This window comes from Trachurus japonicus, chromosome 22 (assembly GCF_045865225.1).
Source record: "Trachurus japonicus isolate A0001 chromosome 22, Traja_1.0".
NCBI classification, from domain to species: Eukaryota; Metazoa; Chordata; class Actinopteri; order Carangiformes; family Carangidae; genus Trachurus; species Trachurus japonicus.
In genome coordinates this window covers 11968401-11986543 of record NC_140928.1, presented here as the reverse complement: position 1 = coordinate 11986543, position 18143 = coordinate 11968401, and the positions used below count along the sequence as shown (strand labels likewise).

Genomic DNA, 18143 nt, shown 5'->3' with positions numbered 1-18143 from the left:
TGCCCATATGTCTCAATCTATGTCAGTATAAACAGGCTTTAAAGCCCCCCAACCAAAGATTATATGCAAAACATAAGATGTGATCCTACACAGCAGACCCCTGCCCCCCCCCCCTCGCCCCTCCAGTGCAGAGCGAAACAGTGCAAATCCAGCCAATAATCGTGCAGCAGATGCAGATGCAGCACTTTTAGCCCCTGTGAGGAGGAGTGGACTCACACGGCTTGGTGGAAACGGACGACGCGTGTTTGCGCTGGGCCTGCCAGGAATAGAAGGAGCGGCCCACTCCTCCCTGGAGAGGACGGAACCACGTCTGGGCCTGTGGCGCCACCGCGTGGCACCCCGGCGCAATGGACTGGTGCTGGGAAGAAAAAAAAAAGAGTCGTTTTCTCTGTGCGGTAGATGGATCCAGATGTGCATGTCACAGGAAACCAATTCTGTCTTGCGTGTTGGATAAATAGGGAGCAAAGGTCACAGCAGAGCAGTGCGGTGGATCATGTCATGTCAGACCTAATTGGTAAAAAAAAAAAAAAAAACTGAAAACGAGGCTTGGTGCACTTCAGTTTTCAAGGTAGGCTACATGTTTTCAACATCGAGTATAAGTCAACAAACCTGCACAAAAATGAATGTTATTGAATTTATGATCACATGAAGCAACCTGCAGATACATTTAACACAATTAAAATGTGAAAATATGCTGGATACAACGTGATAGAGCACTGTATAACGTATTTTTGTGGCACCTGAGGTATAATTTTATTATGCAAAGACAATATTCAGGCAAATGCCAGCCAGGCTGATAAGTTACCTGGGATCTGAGCCAACAGCTGCAATTTACATTAGATACCAAGATTAGACATCAGATCTGATGTTATGGAGAAACTGCCATTCAGACACTGAGCCAGTGTCTCAGACTTTTTTGAATAAAGGTTTAGTAAATTCATCTTGAATGGAGGTTCATTCATGCATTGTCCTGCATAGGCTACACTTCAAAATTTCCAACCAGGCTTTAAAAAAAATCTTCAATAAGAGTTTTGTTTAAGGCACCAGAGATCCTGAAAAAAACAAAAAAACAGATTATTCACGTTATGGCTTCCTTGCATCCTACTGATGTGTCAGAATCGTCTTGTTTGGATGATGCATTGGAGCGATGTGTGTGAATGTCTGGAAATATTTGTTTGGGAGCCCCTGGGTTAAAGCTGCTGCCACCGGATCGGATGGAGGGAGGAAGAATTAGAGAGAGAGGAAGGGAGGAAGAGGGGGGGGGTGTAGAGGAGTGGACATACACTGGTATTGGAGGGGGAGGCGTTTGGCTCGGCGAGGACGGGGAGTGAACGAGCAGAGAGGGTGAGAAAGCAGCGGATCTGGCCCTTTAAATCACAATACAGCGCTTTCGGAGGTGAGTTTGGAGATATTCGGCTATTTTTCTGTCTCGTGTGTGATAATTGTAACGCGTCCGTGCGCCTCTGCAACCCCGGCTTCTCGTCACCGAGGGCGGCTGCAGCGGAGAGGGGCTTCATCAGTGTCACGAATCCGGATTTCCCCAGCCCTTTGCCGGCAGAGAGGGTGGGGAGGACCGGGGACAGGGTCAGTGGAAGATTTCCTACAGCTCGACTGGACTCTGAGGACGCACAAGCCACCGTATCCAAAAAAAAAAAAAAAGGAAAAAAAGGAAAAACCTCTGGATCCTCAATGCTGAAGTAGGCCGTATGCCGATCAATTTGCATAATAGCGGAACATAAAGGCATGCGCTCCAACCCTGTGCCCATTGTAGCTGGATGGGTTTATATTGGCTGTTGCTGGAGCTCTGCCTCTCTCAAAACATGTCACCACCCTGCTCCCACGGTTAACAATTAGGGCCTCATTGTGCAGACCTGAAGCGGTCTAGTCTGGTCTTCACTTGGGGAAAAATATCTCTGGCTTTGATATGTGCACACAAGGTCTGCCTGTGACTGCGCGCCCGTGCGTATGCGTGTCTATGTAGCCTATGTATGCCTGTGTGTGTGTGTTTGTGTATGTGTATGGATAGCCATGGGAGAGAGAGGACATGCTGTTCTATCCATCGAAATGCCCGCATTGTGTTTTCACACGGTAGAGCAGCGAGCAGGGGCCTATAGTGGAGGACATGGCTTCGTACTGTAGGCCCGATCAGCGCTCAGGAGCTGCTAGGATCAATAAGGATTGATGCATTTTTGCGCGTCTTGAGAGCGGCTGTGGGCTCGCTGCTGTCCGGGGCCTGTCTGTGTCTGTCCGGCTCTGGTGATGTTTGATTTTTTCGGTCCATGGGCAGGCAAAGATAAATAAGCAGACCACTGTTTTAGGTTTTGTTTCTGTGCATTATTTTTTTTATGTTTTCAAGATAACGTCTTCAGTTTGAGAGGCGCAGGAGAGGAGAGATGTGGCTGTGGAGAGAAACGAGATCCATGTTTGTGCTGGTTTGGAGGCTACAGCTTCCTCTCGGCAGGGAATGCGCCATAGCAGAAAGTTTGAAAAATCAACAGGCTGAAGGAACCAAAGCACGAGGCTTATACAGTAGTGTCTCTCAAATGTGTCAAATAATGATAATAATATGAATAATGATTTGGGTAATTGATCTCATCAATGTGTTCCCACGTTTACTGATTACATCCGTGCATTCTATGCAAAACCACCCTCACAAAAACACAAAAACTCCTCGTGTGAAAGTTACAGCAGTGTGTAAACAAAGAGGATGTTAGTATTTTCACCTTGTTTCAATCCTATCCCAGTTACATTGAGATATATTTCACTTTTTGGGGGTTGATCCCACAAAATAAGAACACACTGTAGCATTTTGCACAGAAAAACCAGTCCTGCCATACGCCTGTAGTGTGATGTTGACAAGTAGGCTGCCACTGTGATCTGCTGTGTGTGATGCTTTGAGTGTTTTCTGTTATTTCCATCATCTACAGTACATTCATCTGTTGACTGTCCTGGACTTAAACTTTGACAGATAGCTATTGACAAGCACGTAGTGTAATGTGTTTTTAGTTTAATTACTTTTAATGTTTAAAAGTTGCCTTATTTGTTCATTATGTGTGTTTTTTGTTTGTTTTCATGGTTTGGTTCAGGTTAGGGTTACACAGGTCAGGGGTTAGGGACATAGGTGTTAGGTTAAAGTTATTGGATGTACCATAACTTTAGGACTAAAAATAATCCTGATCAGATAACATAATATAGCCTAATATCACAACCTGAATCAACAATTACAAAACTAACAGCTTAATATTCTTCTCGTAACGTGACTCGTAACTCGAAATTACTTAACTGCACCTCTGTTAACAAGAGACAACAATTGTTCATGTTCCTACCAAGAACAAGTGAATGTAACATGAATATCCATTAGATTTTTTTAAATGTCATAGCTTGAATCGATTCTCCATCATTTAGAGACATCCACTTACTATATGCTTTAATGAATTCATTTCAGTCAGTGTAATGTCCTCGGAAGTATCAGAGAGAAGTCAACAAATGATGTTCACTGGAGAAGACAGGGGAACAAAGACACGGGAAACCCTCTAAAGTGTGTTTTGGCAGTTTGCCACTGAGGGTCTGATTGGGATTAGAGTTTGGGCTCAGAGTTAAGATCAGGATTAGCAGAAGATTCAGGGTTAGACTGGGGGACATGTCCTCACAAGTATTAACACAAATGTGTGCAGAGATAGAAAGAACAACAATTTCATCAGACGTTATTGACTACTCACCCCCCCTCTCTCTCTTTCTCTCACACACACACACACACACTTACAAAAGGCCTAATTACAGACATGAATCTCTGAGCTACTCTCCAGTAGGAGTAATTAAAGCAGGACTCTCTCCCCGGGAAGCAGGGTGACAGACTGAGAGACAGAGTGAGAGACACAGTCGTAACACACTCATAGTAATGTATACGTGGAGAGAGAGTGAGGTGTGTTTAATTCATATGGGCTGGTAGGGAAACTTCCACACTGTGCTGAGAGAAGCGTAAAAAGCAAGTAACTGCAGGTTTTTGAGAGTTTTTAACAAGATTTTTCCACCAAAGGGATGAAAAACTCAAAAGGCCGTACAAGAATGTCTTACCATCTGATCAATTATTGGTGTTGCCGGTGCCTTTTGTGGAGAAAATTGAAGTTGTGAAGACAGATGTTGTAATATGGACGATAAAGCTGATGATGACAATTTGGCAATTTGGCAAATTCCACCCTCCGGATCTCAAGATGTTAGAGCTTCATTATTGAAAATGTGCAGTTTTATTCACCGCTGGCTTTTGAAATGTGATTGCACCAGATCCAAAGTAAAAATGTTGGATGGTTTGAGATCATTCTGATTGAAGCAATTTTTTTATTTTCACATTTTATAATAATGAATTTCTCTCCCCACGTTTGCACATGTCTGAAATGTGTCAAATGTTTTATAACCTTGCAGCTGATCACCTGCTCATGTCACCTGTTCCCCTTCTACTCAGAGTCAAACCAATGTGAGGTCAGCCATCGCCCGGCTCTGTCGTTTTGACTCAGCAGCTGTTTAACGACCGCTTGGATCGAACCTCTCCATCCAGTCACGTTAGTGTTCAGAGAGAGTCCTGTCTGTGCACCATCAGTCAGGTAACACTCTCATGTGTTCACTTATAGTCTGCTACAGGTCTTAGCTTTGGCATGTGGTCCACTGAGCTAAATCCAGACTTCTTGTGAGTTAACACACTGCACTCTTAAATCTGCAAAAATACTGAATGCTGGTTGATTTGAAGATTTTGATGGCAGCTGTTTTTATCCAAAACGTACATCCACCTGAATGCCCTACCTCTGATTTACACATTATGTACTTATGCACAGATTCTTGTGTTTGTATTAACAGTTTTTTTAGGTAAAGTCTCAGCATAATTGATCCAATAATACCTTTCCTTAGTTGTACTGTGCCTATTATTACTTTAACAAATGATTAAAAAGCGGCTATGTTTCAGCATTTTCTCTTTTTTTGTGATGCACTACCATGTTTTCACCTCACAGTGGTGCTATAAAGCTACTCCTGAGGCCACACAGGCGCCTTAATGACTTACAATGGCAGTTCACTTTATAAATCAGTATAATATCAATGCAGTGGTCACATGGGCTACTAAAATTATGAATGTGGTTTTCCTCAATGTCAACATTAATATCACATTGTAGAGATATTCAGTAACTCATACAAGTCCTCTGGGGCGACATAGTAGATCAGTGGTTAAGCACTGCCACCTCACAGCCAGGTATTCCAGCTTCCTCTAAATTGTCCATAGGTGTGAGTGTGAATGGTTGTTGAATGGTATGTCAGCTCTATGATAAGATGGTAACCTGCATTTAAAATACCACATAAATTACTATAATCTGCAAACTGCATACAGTAAAGTCATTTCATCTATGAGAAATAGGCTACTGTATGCAGTGTAGAAAAAAAGTTCAGTATTTCCCTCTTAAATGTATGAAGTGGAAGTATAATATGGAATAACATTCATACAATATATGAGATAACAAAATCTACAACTTGGGTGACTACAACAACTTTATCTTATTTGTATATATATTTCACATATTTATGTGTGAGCAATGCATATATGTGTGCAATGTGCAATGTGTGTTAAAGCTATTCAGCTTCCGAAGAAGTAGCTGCATAGACTTTTAAAGAGAGAATAATAACACACTAGAGAGTAGCTGTAAATAGATAAGATATGAACTTAATGGTAAACCTAAATAATAGCAAAAGCATGTCAGTGTGTGTCAGTTAGTATATGCTCAACACAAAGGTCCAAAGTCCAGTTTTAGTGCAGAGTGTGCTGACAGTGTGTTTTCTACAGTCATTCCTCTCCCTGCATATCCACCTAAAGGTGTGCCACATATTTGATAGAATCAATCATGTTTTGCATAGTTAACATTTTTTCAGCCCATGCGCTTTTTCTTTCTCTTTGTCTCCCTCTGTGTCTCAGTTTTCTCCTGTGTTGGTGTATTCTGATGGATCAGTATGTCCACCACTAATAATATCGCCCAGGCCAGGAAACTGGTGGAACAGCTGAGGATTGAGGCAGGGATCGAACGCATCAAGGTAGGATGAATCTTTACTGCCACATGCGTGATAGTTGGTTTGTGCTCATCCATCAACATCTGACTGTACTCTTCACCCCTCTCCCTTCCCCCATCCTCCCCTTCCTCCTGATCCTTCTCGTCCTCTATCATCCTTCTCGCCCTCTTCGCCCCTCCCCCCCTCTGGACCTTCCCTCACCTGCTCCTCTCTCTCGTCAGGTGTCCAAAGCAGCCGCAGACCTAATGAGTTACTGTGAGCAGCACGCTCGTAGCGACCCTCTGCTGGTTGGGGTTCCCACCTCCGAAAACCCTTTCAAGGACAAGAAGCCCTGCATCATCCTATAGCTGCGCTCCACTCCTCCTGCCCTCACACACTTACACAAACACATTTAATATAAACACACACCCACACACACCCATACACTTACACATAAATGTACACATTCAGTACCTAAGTTTATTCCCAGACTTCCCCAGACACAAACAAGCAGATACACAACTTCAGCAGCCCTGTACAGTCTTACCGGGCTGTATCTAGTATCCTCAAACACACACACACACACACACACATGCATATGCACACATAAAAACACACACACCCAAAATAGCCACTCTGGAAAAGCGCCATACCCCAGAGCCACAGCTAAGGGGCAGGTATCATGTGCTCACAGTGGCCGAGATCAGTATATCACTGAGTATGATCCAAGGTGCTTTGGTAATATTCATATATGCTGGTGAATTTAACTACAAGTGTCATCTTAACTTGAAAAGGGATTTGGACATTAATAATCAGTAGGAAACTGGGATTTTTTTCCTTCCTTTGTCATGAAATGAGGGGCTGAGTAAAGGATGGACAGCTGTGCCATAGGCAGGGAGTGGGAGGATGCATGTGGGCAAACGAAACGGGGCGGTAGGCGCTTCTGCAAACAGTGCCAAACACGACCTGGTGTCCCATTAAAAGCTCAATAAATGCTTCTTTTTTTATGTGGGAGTTAAAAAAAAAAAAAATGTCTGAGAGCTTTGTCCTCGGACTTGCCTGTGCTAAATCATGGCGGGGCCTTTTTTTGGAGCAAGTGGCTAAAGCCTTTGCCTTTATCAGGCTATAGCATGTTCCCACCTAAACCTGTTTCAACAGACCTTCTCTGCCTGTGGCCTGAAAATGGCCGTCTGCAGCCTTTGGCCAAAACCTCCAGCTGTGCCAACCTGTACAGAAAGTTGTCTCTAGATGCCGATCTGCTGTCTCTGATTCCACAGCAGTTCGTTATGGCTGCTGTTGTCTGAAATCGATGTCTAACCTGACCTCAGATCTGCACCTATGAGGGGAACACAGCTCTATACAGAACTCAAGCTATTAACCCCGGACGTTTACTGCATTTTTCTTAAGAAATACTTGTTTGTGAACTCAATGTACGTTTTGATATTTTGTTGAAGCATTACTTAACAGGTAATACTGTACTTTCTTTCTTTTTTTTCTTTTTTTAATTATTGTTTTCTTTGACATGGGTGTTGCCCCTGACTGATCAGGTTTCTTTTCCTGTGAGTATTAATGAAATGACAGGATCAGGACCTGATAGTGAGCCAGGGGTAACACCTCACCAGGTACCTGCTAGAATCACAAGGGTTTCTACTGTACATCAAGCCTCCCTGTGCTTTACCCTGAGAGAGAGCGAGGTCATGCACTGACCACACTAGAGATTCGTTCTGCAAGGACTGCAAGGCTGGAGGAGAAAGCCCAAACTTAAAAATCCTAAATGAAGCCGTCCCAAAAAGTAAAAATCAAAGCTTTCCATTTCCAATCTTCTCCGTTCACGAAAAAGAAGCGATAGATTGCATCGAATAGAGTAAAGATGGCGCTGTTAGTGTTATCTGTGTTTCCTGTAGAGAAGGGTGTCTTGTTTTAATGCATTAATAATCCTGGCTATCAATCAGATAGAATAAGTATTACCTGGCTTTACCAGTCTTTAAACTTTCCAGTCTCCCCCAGTACAACAGCTCGCTTTGATGTGCGCTTAAACTGGTCAGGGTCTGGATCGGTGAAAGCCGGCGGTCCTCCTCCCCAAACCCCCCCGTCAGTTTCCTCCTCTCCTCCACAGCGCTCGATCCTCCTCTCTGAAAAACCAAACTTGATTGTAAAAACTGAAGATGGAGTGGGAAAAAAAACAAAGTTAAGAGAAACAAACTAAGTGTATAAACTTTCTTTCAGACATGTGCAGAAGTGATAAGTTGAAGAGTAGCTGTTTTGGGTTTATTTTTGAGTTTTCTTCTTTCTATGGAGTCCATGGATCCTGGTCAGTTGAGTATTATCCTGTACAGTGTTTGTAAGATACAAAATCTAAACACAGACTCCCCCTCTGTGGATGTTGGATTTTTTTAGTACTACTTATTCTGTTCTGTCAGTCAGGATCATGTCTGTCCTCATTCATTTTGATTTTTTTTCCCCTTTATTTTTTGTCATTCAGGGTTTAGAGGCTTGCGATAGCAGAGATTGGTTTTAACCACAGATACAAATACAAATACCTGATGAGGATAACATAAATGTAAGTCAGAAACGTGAGCCCTGTTAGGTTAAGGATTATATCCTGTTAGAGGATGAATCAACATCGGACCTCATTTCAGTGGCAAAAACCAACCTCCTGATCTATCCTTTAACACCAGAGCAGCCCACAGATTTTTAAGGATTTCTTTTTTCTAAAGTGTTGGTTTTGGTGGGTGACGGACAACGAGGACAACACGCACATCGCACACCTACACTCTATGTTGCAGTTGATTTTTAGGCTCACGGGAAAACTGCCAGAGGTCAAAAGTGAAAAGGAGCCTTAAAGGCTTTGGCATTGAGAGATGGTTTCTGTTGAGAATCGCTGAAAGAAGAAAGCTTTGTGCCATCATGTTTACACTTCAGCATTTAGCCGAGGCTTTTGTTGAGGAGTTTCATACAGTGAGAGAGCAGGGTGGGGTCGCTTGGACAGGACTTTCTGCTGCTGATGGACAGTAATGGAGGTCGAGCCCACCGCCTTTCTGTTGTCTAATCACTAGGTCAATATGGCCCACCTGTTACACTTGTGTTTGGGAGTCAAGCAGTTTTTGTGAGGTTGGTGAGAGGTGAACAGTTGTTGACGTGTTAATGGATCCACACCCAGGCTGCTTCTCTGAGTGTGTGTAAGGCCAAAGAGGACGCATTAAAAACTGATTTAGCGTCATATTTAGTGTGAAAGTTCCTCGTGTTGTCTGAATTGTTCATCTAGGAGGCCCTTTGGCAGTTTTTTTTTTTTTTTAGTTTGTATTTTATTTTACAGGAAATAAATAATCCCACCCTGGTATCTATTGGGTTATTGCAGCAGTTAGTTTAGCTCAGCATAAGGAGTGGAAGCAGAGGGAAACAGCTAGCCTGGCTATGTGCAAAAGTAACAAAGTCTGCCAGCGAAACTTGCTAATATAGCTACACATAATGTTACATTTATTTAATAAGGTTCTTACACCACTCATTAAGGCTTAGTGACCTCAACATTTTGGGAAATTTACTTGTTTTAGATCTTGCCAAGAGTTAGTTTGGAAGATTGATACCATTCTATCTGAGCTTAGCTTCAAGATTGGAAACAGGGGGAAACAGGTAGCTTCTTTGGCTCTGTCCAGAGGTAACAAAACCCACCAACCAGCACCTCTCACTAATAAACAATTTATATCCTGCTGGACTTTTGTTGTAGTCATCAAGTTGTGGAGACACAACATACTGCAATCAGCCAAGAAATAGTCCAGCTGACATTAAACAATAAGATATAACGTTATTTATTTGGTGCTGGTAGGTTGATTTTGTTTCGCTGTCTTTTCTACCCAGTCTCCAGTCTTTATGCTAAGCCAAGCTAACCAAATGCTGGTTCCTGCTTTACATTTAGCAAACACACATCTGTTCTTTAAATCAAATTTACAGCAAGGGAGCAAACAAGCATGTCTTGCATAATATCATCTGATTTATTTGAATCAAACAGAAATATATTTGTCTAACTAAACAGAAACCTGAGTGCACAGTGACAGGTAGGAAGTTACACAGAATTACTAACATAATTGACTTTTCCTTGATCCTGATCTAGTGCAGTAGGCTAAGGTTGATTGAAGAGCTTACTGCATAAGACATGAGGTGCATATCATTGCATTATATCAGCATACACACACACATAAACACACCACATGCATACACTGATGTTGTCCTCATATTGTCTGACAGATGCTGTTTTGTTTAATCATCATTGTTTTTCAATCATTCCATAGCTGGTTGGGCTTACAATCAGAGACAGCTGGCCTCGATAACTAGGTTCGTCTGACAGTTTGTCTGGTTGGTTGGTTGTCAGTTTGCCTTATAGTGGCGTATATTGTGTTAATGCTGGTGTTGGGGTTATCAGATCAACAGAATGAACCGTCATAAAGTAGAACACATGGCTCGAGATGGAAATCCACTGGTGTTGTGACACAAAAGCTGGAGCCCAGTGAAAACCGTATACCTGGTCAGGTGGGGAGAGTTGAGGCTCCTCACTGGTGGACTTTCATATCAAACATCACTGAATTGGCTCTGAGCCCTTCCCGAGACTCATCTTTTGTGTTCTGATCTCCTGTGTATGCATACAGTATATGTATCTTTTTGCCTTGATTGATTATGAAGAAAATATATCTATTTTTTGTAACTGTTCTCTGATGTGCCATAACTCATGTTTTCTTGCACACTGTTAATATTTTGTGGATATTGCTGTTAAAAAAAAAGACGATATTGAGAAGTAGATGACATTAATAAAAAGATGATATACTAACATATGCATTTGTGTAAGTTTTACTTTTAGCTAATGGATGCTGATGTCAGTGTGATGGTTGATAATTTTATACAGATATTCATGGTCCAGAAATTATTAATCCTAAAGATTTGGGAGGTCCCTCACTTTTCCTTTAGGTCAACTCAGTAACCAGCTAACTTTTCATTTTTGCACCATTATGATGTCAACATTTTTATATGTGCAACACTTTGGTTTATGGCTAAGTGTCTACAAAACTACTGACATCACTCTCAGTTGGACTTGGTTTGTACAGCTAATAAGTTATGAGATGCCATATGCTAAACTTAAAACATTACACCTGCTAAAAATTGGCATGCCAATGTTGTTTTTAGGCATTAGTATGTATCTCATAGCACAAGACATTGCAGTCACGAGAATGGCTGCAGGCTCTTAGGTGTGTTAATTATTAGCTGCAGTTTATTGAATTTCTGTTGTTTTTTTCCTTTCTTTTTCTCCTGTGTAGGTAGAAGAGGTCTGGCCTTTTCTCACACTGATTGCAAAGATACATAATGCACATGTACACACATGCACACAGGCCCAGTGGCTGCATTGTATTGTACACTAAAGACAGTAAACAAAGAGCATGACTAGGTAAAGCCTCCCAGTTGGGTCATTTCACAAGAATGCCATTGTAACGAGTCTTGTGTCTCAGGCTGTCTGTGTACGATTTGAAGCTGGAGTTTCAACAGTCACGAGTCTCCTCCAAGTTTCAAACCATACTTCCCCCAGATCCCTCTGCTAAGTCATAACCAATCCGATTTAGGGTGGATGAGCCACCACCAATCAGAAGCCAAGCCCCCTCACTAGCCACTCCCCTGTCCAGCTGATAGTAAACAAATGGGAGGTCCATGTGCCTGAATGTTCCCTCTGTCCTCAGAGCTGTGAACAGACATGTGAGAGCAGAGGGTGGAGCGGGGAGCAAAACAGAGTGAAAAGAGGGCAGTGCGGACTAGGACAAACCACTTATGCCGTGTTGCATGAACATCCTGATCCTGATACCTGATCATGAGTAGATACTGCAGAAAGGGTGGGGTTACACCAACAGTAATTTGCACATGCTTTGTAGCTTGCATCTGCATGTTTAGTTCCTCACATGACGCACAACTTGCACGCAAGGAAGAAAACATGCAAATGATTCCTGAGAAATCCAGCCTGAGGTCTTGAGGGCAACTTGCAGTTTCCTGCAAATTCTTCTCCTGCTTCTTGTCTTGCAGGTACAATTAGTCTGCATTAGCTAGTTTGGCCTGTTTGTCTTAATACAATAAGTTTCAGTCTCCACCCCAGTTTCCCTTCTTGTAACTAACCTGTGTTTCCTTCAGCAAGAAAGCCTAGCAGCAACTTTATTCAAACCTGTTAATGACAAAGACTTTGCCCCAAGTGCAGTTCTTTTCCCATTACTTCAACTCAATGTAAACTGTAGTTGCACAATGTGTAGTTGTAGTTGTTTCTATTTGTTCCGTGATGCACACTTTGTTATGAAATTTGAAAGAGCCATTAATTATGATCAGAATAATTTATTGACTTACATAACAGAGCAAAAAACAAAACATACAATAAATAGCTACTTAAACAACTGATAAAGTCAATAAATTAATTATTTAGAACGGTGTGTACCTCTCTCTTGAAGGCACAGCGATATTGATTGCTTTTGTGTTCTGTACAATCACAATATGAAATCAGCACAATTCAATCTGCATACACCTCTGACCAAAACACACACTGTTCTGAGGCCTTTCTGCAGCTTTTGTTTTTTCTTGTTCTAAGTACTGCAATGCCAATAAATCCTGTGTGACTTTTTCATCTCAGTTTCCATGGCGACGAATCCTACGCAGGTTCAGCTGATCATTTCAGGAACACACACACAGCATGCGTAGTCTTTGCTAAAGTGCTAAAGAAAGACTCAAGAATTTTGCATGCATACCACACATTCACACTCTCTCTCTCCCTCTCACACACACACACACACACACACTCACACCTTCTCTCCTTAGACCTCTCCCATGTTAGAATACACAGGAATGCCGGGCATAGTTTCACCGCTACAGCATTCCTGTCTCTGTCCGTAGTAATACACAGACATTCCAGGAGCAACAAGTTTGGGTGTGGAAGTTTGGTTTCAAAGCTATTACTCCTCCTGTGATTAATGTCACACCCCGTAAACATAGTGCTAATGACTATGTTTGCACAAGCAGAAGAACGTGATAGAAGCCCATTATATTGTTTTACTGCCAAGGCAAAAAAACAATGCGTCCTGAGTGGGAATCTGCTTTTCTGTCAGTCTGTATCTTTTGCACAAAGCAAACCACAGACCCACAGTCTCCAGTCCGACCGTGTCACTGAGTCATGAGTTCCTGCTTGTCCTCAGTCAGGTCGGCCCCCGTCTCAGTCCCCTATGGGACTTCAGATCCTTCAGTTCATCAGTATCTGAAGACAGAAACTGTTTCCTGTTTTGGATTCCAGACCCTTCAGCGTTCCTGCAGGACCAGTTCAGGCACCCACTGGTTGAGTCTTCGGCTCTCCTGGCAATAGGTCCCCACTTCTTGTAGCCTGCAGTGGTCAGCCTGGGGGTTCTGAAACAGGAAATGTACAACATCAAATCCATGGTCATATTTGGTCATTTGATCTGCAGAGTTATTTACAACTCAAAATGCAAATTACAGATAAGCTGAAAGCGCTATAAAAGTTTATTGAGTTATGAAGCTACTGCATGGAGATAATCTGTAATAATGCAGTTCCACTTCCAGTTATATAAGAGCAAACTGCTACACTGAGTCAACATACCGTAACCAGCATGCAGTGAAGGTCACCGTGCTCTTCCTGGTTTTGGTTGGCATCCACTGCTCCCAGCAGCTGGTGGAGCCTCTGAACACCAGAGACTCGCAGGATGGTGATGCCGCTGTCGCAGCAGAAGGACTGCAGCAGGGTGAAGTGGATCTGCAGCGCCACATCTTCTTCATCGTCAGTTGCCAGGACACACAGGACCACATTGTCTGGATCCCTGAGGAGAAAAGCAGAAAATGAGAATTGTGTGAGTTGCAGGCAGATGCTGGCACTCACATGTCTGAGACAGTTGGGTCGTAAAGAAAGAGAAACACCAAAGTAAATAGCTCCAACTCACGCATTAAGAAGTTTGGCTGACTCATAGATGCCGATGGTGAGACAGTCCTGTTTCTGAGCCGTTACGAGCAGCTCCTCCAGAGCCAGACCTACTGATTGCATCCTGGGAGGGGAGGGGAAGAGTGGAGGGGACACAGAGCAGTTAGACTTTTGTATTTTGCAGTAAAACAAAACTACAGTCATTTCAAACAGTCAATGGAAATATCACACGTTTCTGCAGTTACATTGAAGGCTCACAACTTATAAAATAAAGATATAAATACAGGTTGTATATAATCTACACATGCACCTCACTGCAGGCTGTGCAACATGCATGCACAGATCTATGCAAACACATCCTAAAATTTGAATGCATGACTTTTTAAACTAAAATTATTCATGCATCGACCTTTTACATAAATGTAATTTAAAACTTTTCATGTTCTCAAACATTGCTAGGTTAATATATGTTAATTGTATGTTAATATAGCAGCAGTATATAGCAGCAGTTCTTTCTCTGAGATGTCACATTTGATGCTGAAAATCTCTGCACACCAGCTTGTCTCTCATCCAAGGGGGTCATAAGACAGGACGGTCCTGCAGCACACGGTCTCTACCCACATGTGCTCACAGAGACATAGAACTATCGACGCATCTAACGTGAAGTTCACAAATAGGAGCGAGATCTCTCACCTGTTCTCGATGGATCCGAAGCTTTCCTCTGGAATCATGTTTGAAAATCACAGATTAATCCCAGTGAGAAAAGTAGTCCGTTTATTTGAATTCACTCCGCCAGCGTGTCCTGTGCGTGCAAGAGGCGCGTTTGTTGTTGGCAACGTTGCGACACACTCTTTATACCGGGGCTGAGAAGAGGGCGGCACCGATACTGGCTGAGTTTTGCAATTGGCTCCAAGAAAAGACAGGATAATCTCAGAACTTCTCTTTATCATGCGGGTTTATTTATGTGGTTGCATTGAGTGATGACTTTTCACAACAGAGAAGCGCATTTGCTTTGTCATTCTGACTTAAGGGTGTGTAACATTACAGTGCAAAAAAACAATGCTCTCGAATAAATTCACCAACAAATGACATTTGAAAGGGAAAAACAACCCTATATGTGTTGGAAACAGTTGTGCAACATGATCCTGTTTCTTATAACGTCCCAAGTTTCCATAAATGAACACCAGTGATTATGAAATTATGACTGACACCTAGTGGCTGACTGAGGGAATTAAATTTCTGTGGAAAGTCATTGTGAAACTAAAAGTTACATGAGTTTCTAATAAGTCGTACAGACCTGTTACCTGACAGCTGCACATTTTTTTTCTCCTCAGGTTTTTCAAAGCAAATGCAATAAAACGTTGTCAAGGTGAAAACAACTAGTGAGAGCGAAAAAGACTACAGCCAAAGTATGAACATATTTGGTTTGCTAAAATCTCTGATACCTGAAACTGTAAAGTTTACAAAACAATCTCACATTAAAGTCAGTTTAATATCTTGTTTTTTTTTTTTGTGGCTCCTGGTTGAATCTGTAGTGGTCCGACTGCTCGTTCATCCCTGCATCTTCAGTATCCTGGTTCTCAAAGAAGTTGTCTGCGTAGTTCAGCATCTGCTCCACGGCAGTAAAGAGCAATATGTCAGCATCCTGGTCCAACTCCAGCTCTTCACTGTAGTTCTTCACCGGCAGCACGCAGGACAAAGGGATACCAAGAGACTCACTCAGCTCCCGTGCCTGGGAGGCAACAAGACACGTGGATTAAGTTACCAACACCAGCCCAACAAGTCGACACCTAATTTAGTGTGCAACTGTGGAAGTGTTACCTTCCTCTGGATGTAAACACTGCGATAAACATTCTTCAAGTCTTCTGCCACTAGCGGACAAGCCTCATCTACTTTGGTCATCAGAAGTATCTGAGGGATACCTGCAAGAGATTAGAGAAGGAGACAAGGAGAAGATAAGATGAAAACTTCAAACAATAGCAAATATGTAGATTTATATTGACAGTTTAAATACTCTGACAATAACATAATTCAGTTGCTAACCGAGCTGGTTGGTCTTTTTACGGATGGCAGCAAACTTGTCCAGCATCTTCTGGGTAAGGAGAGAGACCTTGCATGTGTCCACCACATAAACCACACAGTGGACTTTGTCATTGAGGGTTACATGCTTCTTGTAGCCAGGAGCAGTCTCCAGGAGAGGAGCAGAGGGGCTAAACTGGAAGAGAAACAAGCCATCCATCATTAATCACCAAGTAGCTTTATTTCTAAGATGAAATCAGTTACATAACATGGAGGAAACAGGCTGGTGGTTCTTTGGGAGACCTGGTAGCGATCCTTGATGTGACCCTTGCAGATGTTGGCCATGTCCTCAATGTCCAAACCAGTCTCAGGATTTTCCTCCAGCCCCATCGTGTCGCACAGGACCAGAGGAACAGCTTCACCACCTTTCCCTGCTTTGATGGTGTAGGTGCGAAACTACAGACATGAAGAAAGACCGCAGTCAGCGGATGTGAAGCCAGAGAACAAGACGTTGAGACTCCATTACGATCAGCAGAGTAGTTTAATGAATACAGCTCTTTTCCAGTACCTGAGTGGTCACGCTCTTCCCTGCTGTGCCAGCGATGGCCTGGGACGTCATGTTGCCTCGAAACGCTGAGTTGATGGAGTTGAAGAAGCTCGACTTGCCAGCCCCAACCGGACCCACCAACAACACCCGTGCTTGATGAACTGTATCGATGCCTGACTGATAGCTCTGGATAACCTTTATCAACTCCTGCCTTCTCCTAAAAGAAGCAGAAATTAGTTAAGGTTTGGGTCTACATCGCGGGAGATACTGGGGCCCAGAAGTCCTGGAGAAGCAGTTCTGCTCAGGGTTTGTATCATAATATCTTGGCTTGTAAAACAGTGGGTGAGGTTATCAGCAGGACTGGTAAGTAAACAGTTGTTTATGCTAATGTTGGCAGTAATATCACAACATACAAAAAGCTCCTTTAAAGGTACTGTGTGGAGCTTTAGACCTTCAGTGGTGCTATGCAGCAATATTTTTCCAAGGTGTTTCCCATTTGTTTGTATCATGCACACATGTGATTGACCTTGTTGCTATTTGCCTGTGGGGATGCAGCCATGTGCCAACAGAAGCAGTAAAGAAGAATGCTAATAGCTCTAATTAAGATGATCGTTTTCTGAGAAAGAGTAACATGTTTGTCTTTAGGATTAAGTATAGACTATGTGTTTAGAGTGATTTTATATGAAACATCCACATGATATAGTAATGACATAGGTTATCACAGACTTCTACATACTCTGCAGTCCACTGGATGTTCCTCCAGGGTTTAGCCAGCAGATCTTCCAAACCTGCAGGAAAGACATTGATTGTTGGCTTATTTTACATCAATATTCATTCACTTCACTAATTCAGTATTTAAAAAAAAAAAGGCATGTTTGTTTGACTAATATAAAGTGCTCTCTGTCACACACCTTCAACGCGATACACTTCAAACTCACTCAGCACCAAGTCGCCTCCGTGCATCGCTTCTGCCTGAAAGACAAAGCTCTTCCCTGGGTTGGACACAAACTCATCTTCGTCCTCATGCAGGAACACCAAAGCACCAAAATCAGGACCGGTTGGCACATCAAAGAAAGCAACCTCTCCAGGGATACCGGCCACCCTCAGGGGCTTATTTTCCCCTGCAGTGATGCTGTAGAGGAACGCTTGCTCGTCATTGATGCCCTGCTGGCTCTGAGTGTAGTCCTTGGAGGTGTACGCTCCAAAAACAAACCCAGCAGCGTTGTAGGCAACAATGACAGTGGGTCCCTGTCTGTCACAGTGGGCGTGAAAAGCAGCAGCATCAAAGCCGTGGACGCTGGCTTTGTGGAGCAGCTGGAGTCTGACGTGACCGAACAGAGAGTGCAGCTTCTTCTCCTGATCCTTAGACAGACTGGACTTGACCACAGGCATGATGGAGGGTAGACACCTGAGGATGCAACAGAGGAGCTGACAATATGCATTTATTTATGTAGCAGCACAACATGTAAAAAGCTCCTTTAAAAGGTACTGTGTGGAGTTTTAGAAGTTCAGTGGTGCTGTATCACAATCTCTTCACAAGGAGGTTCCCATTTTGTTTGTATTGTGCACACATAAGAACACAGTCAGTTTCATGTGATTGATCTTATTGCTATTTGCCTG

General features: G+C 42.8%; 3 protein-coding genes across 5 annotated transcripts; 1 reads left to right on the top strand and 2 right to left on the bottom strand.

Moving 5' to 3' along the window:
* Window positions 1-1258: 1258 nt before the first annotated feature.
* On the top strand, window positions 1259-9652 carry gng7 (guanine nucleotide binding protein (G protein), gamma 7). Of its 3 annotated transcripts, none has more exons than XM_085767030.1 (4): window positions 1259-1396; window positions 4460-4598; window positions 5951-6066; window positions 6264-9652. In XM_085767030.1, exons 3-4 carry the CDS (start codon window positions 5986-5988, stop codon window positions 6387-6389), a joined length of 207 nt encoding a protein of 68 aa, XP_085623156.1. In that variant the 5' UTR covers window positions 1259-1396; window positions 4460-4598; window positions 5951-5985; the 3' UTR covers window positions 6390-9652. The 3 variants fall into 3 exon arrangements, with proteins under 3 accessions (XP_085623156.1, XP_085623157.1, XP_085623158.1); XM_085767031.1 differs by lacking the exon at window positions 1259-1396 and adding an exon at window positions 1403-1584; XM_085767032.1 differs by lacking the exon at window positions 1259-1396 and adding an exon at window positions 1403-1697.
* A 2709-nt stretch (window positions 9653-12361) lies between these two features.
* Window positions 12362-14784, bottom strand: LOC146963612 (growth arrest and DNA damage-inducible protein GADD45 beta-like). Its single transcript, XM_085767546.1, has 4 exons — window positions 14651-14784; window positions 13980-14081; window positions 13643-13859; window positions 12362-13431 (listed from the first exon to the last, which is right to left on the bottom strand). The coding sequence occupies exons 1-4, from the start codon at window positions 14686-14688 to the stop codon at window positions 13327-13329; spliced, it is 462 nt and encodes a 153-aa protein (XP_085623672.1). The 5' UTR covers window positions 14689-14784; the 3' UTR covers window positions 12362-13326.
* Window positions 14785-15446: 662 nt separating this feature from the next.
* Window positions 15447-17915, bottom strand: LOC146963611 (interferon-induced protein 44-like). Its single transcript, XM_085768016.1, has 7 exons — window positions 17435-17915; window positions 17260-17311; window positions 16545-16740; window positions 16280-16432; window positions 16001-16172; window positions 15779-15879; window positions 15447-15689 (listed from the first exon to the last, which is right to left on the bottom strand). Exons 1-7 carry the CDS (start codon window positions 17913-17915, stop codon window positions 15447-15449), a joined length of 1398 nt encoding a protein of 465 aa, XP_085624142.1.
* Between the last annotated feature and the right edge of the window lie 228 nt (window positions 17916-18143).

Bases quoted from the DNA above. Each gene is read 5' to 3' on its own strand.
- LOC146963612 (XM_085767546.1), bottom strand. From the start codon at position 14,688: ATGATTCCAGAGGAAAGCTTCGGATCCATCGAGAACAG. The intron at 14,082-14,650 runs GTGAGAGATCTC...CTCCCCTCCCAG, and splicing joins TTCGGATCCATCGAGAACAG to GATGCAATCAGTAGGTCTGG. The intron at 13,860-13,979 runs GTGAGTTGGAGC...TTTTCTCCTCAG, and splicing joins TCAGCCAAACTTCTTAATGC to GGATCCAGACAATGTGGTCC.
- gng7 (XM_085767030.1), top strand. From the start codon at position 5,986: ATGTCCACCACTAATAATATCGCCCAGGCCAGGAAACTGGTGGAACAG. The intron at 6,067-6,263 runs GTAGGATGAATC...CTCTCTCGTCAG, and splicing joins CAGGGATCGAACGCATCAAG to GTGTCCAAAGCAGCCGCAGA.
- LOC146963611 (XM_085768016.1), bottom strand. From the start codon at position 17,915: ATGCCTGTGGTCAAGTCCAGTCTGTCTAAGGATCAGGAGAAGAAGCTG. The intron at 17,312-17,434 runs GTGTGTGACAGA...TCTTTCCTGCAG, and splicing joins TGAAGTGTATCGCGTTGAAG to GTTTGGAAGATCTGCTGGCT. The intron at 16,433-16,544 runs GTACTGGAAAAG...TCATGTCTGTAG, and splicing joins GGAAGAGCGTGACCACTCAG to TTTCGCACCTACACCATCAA.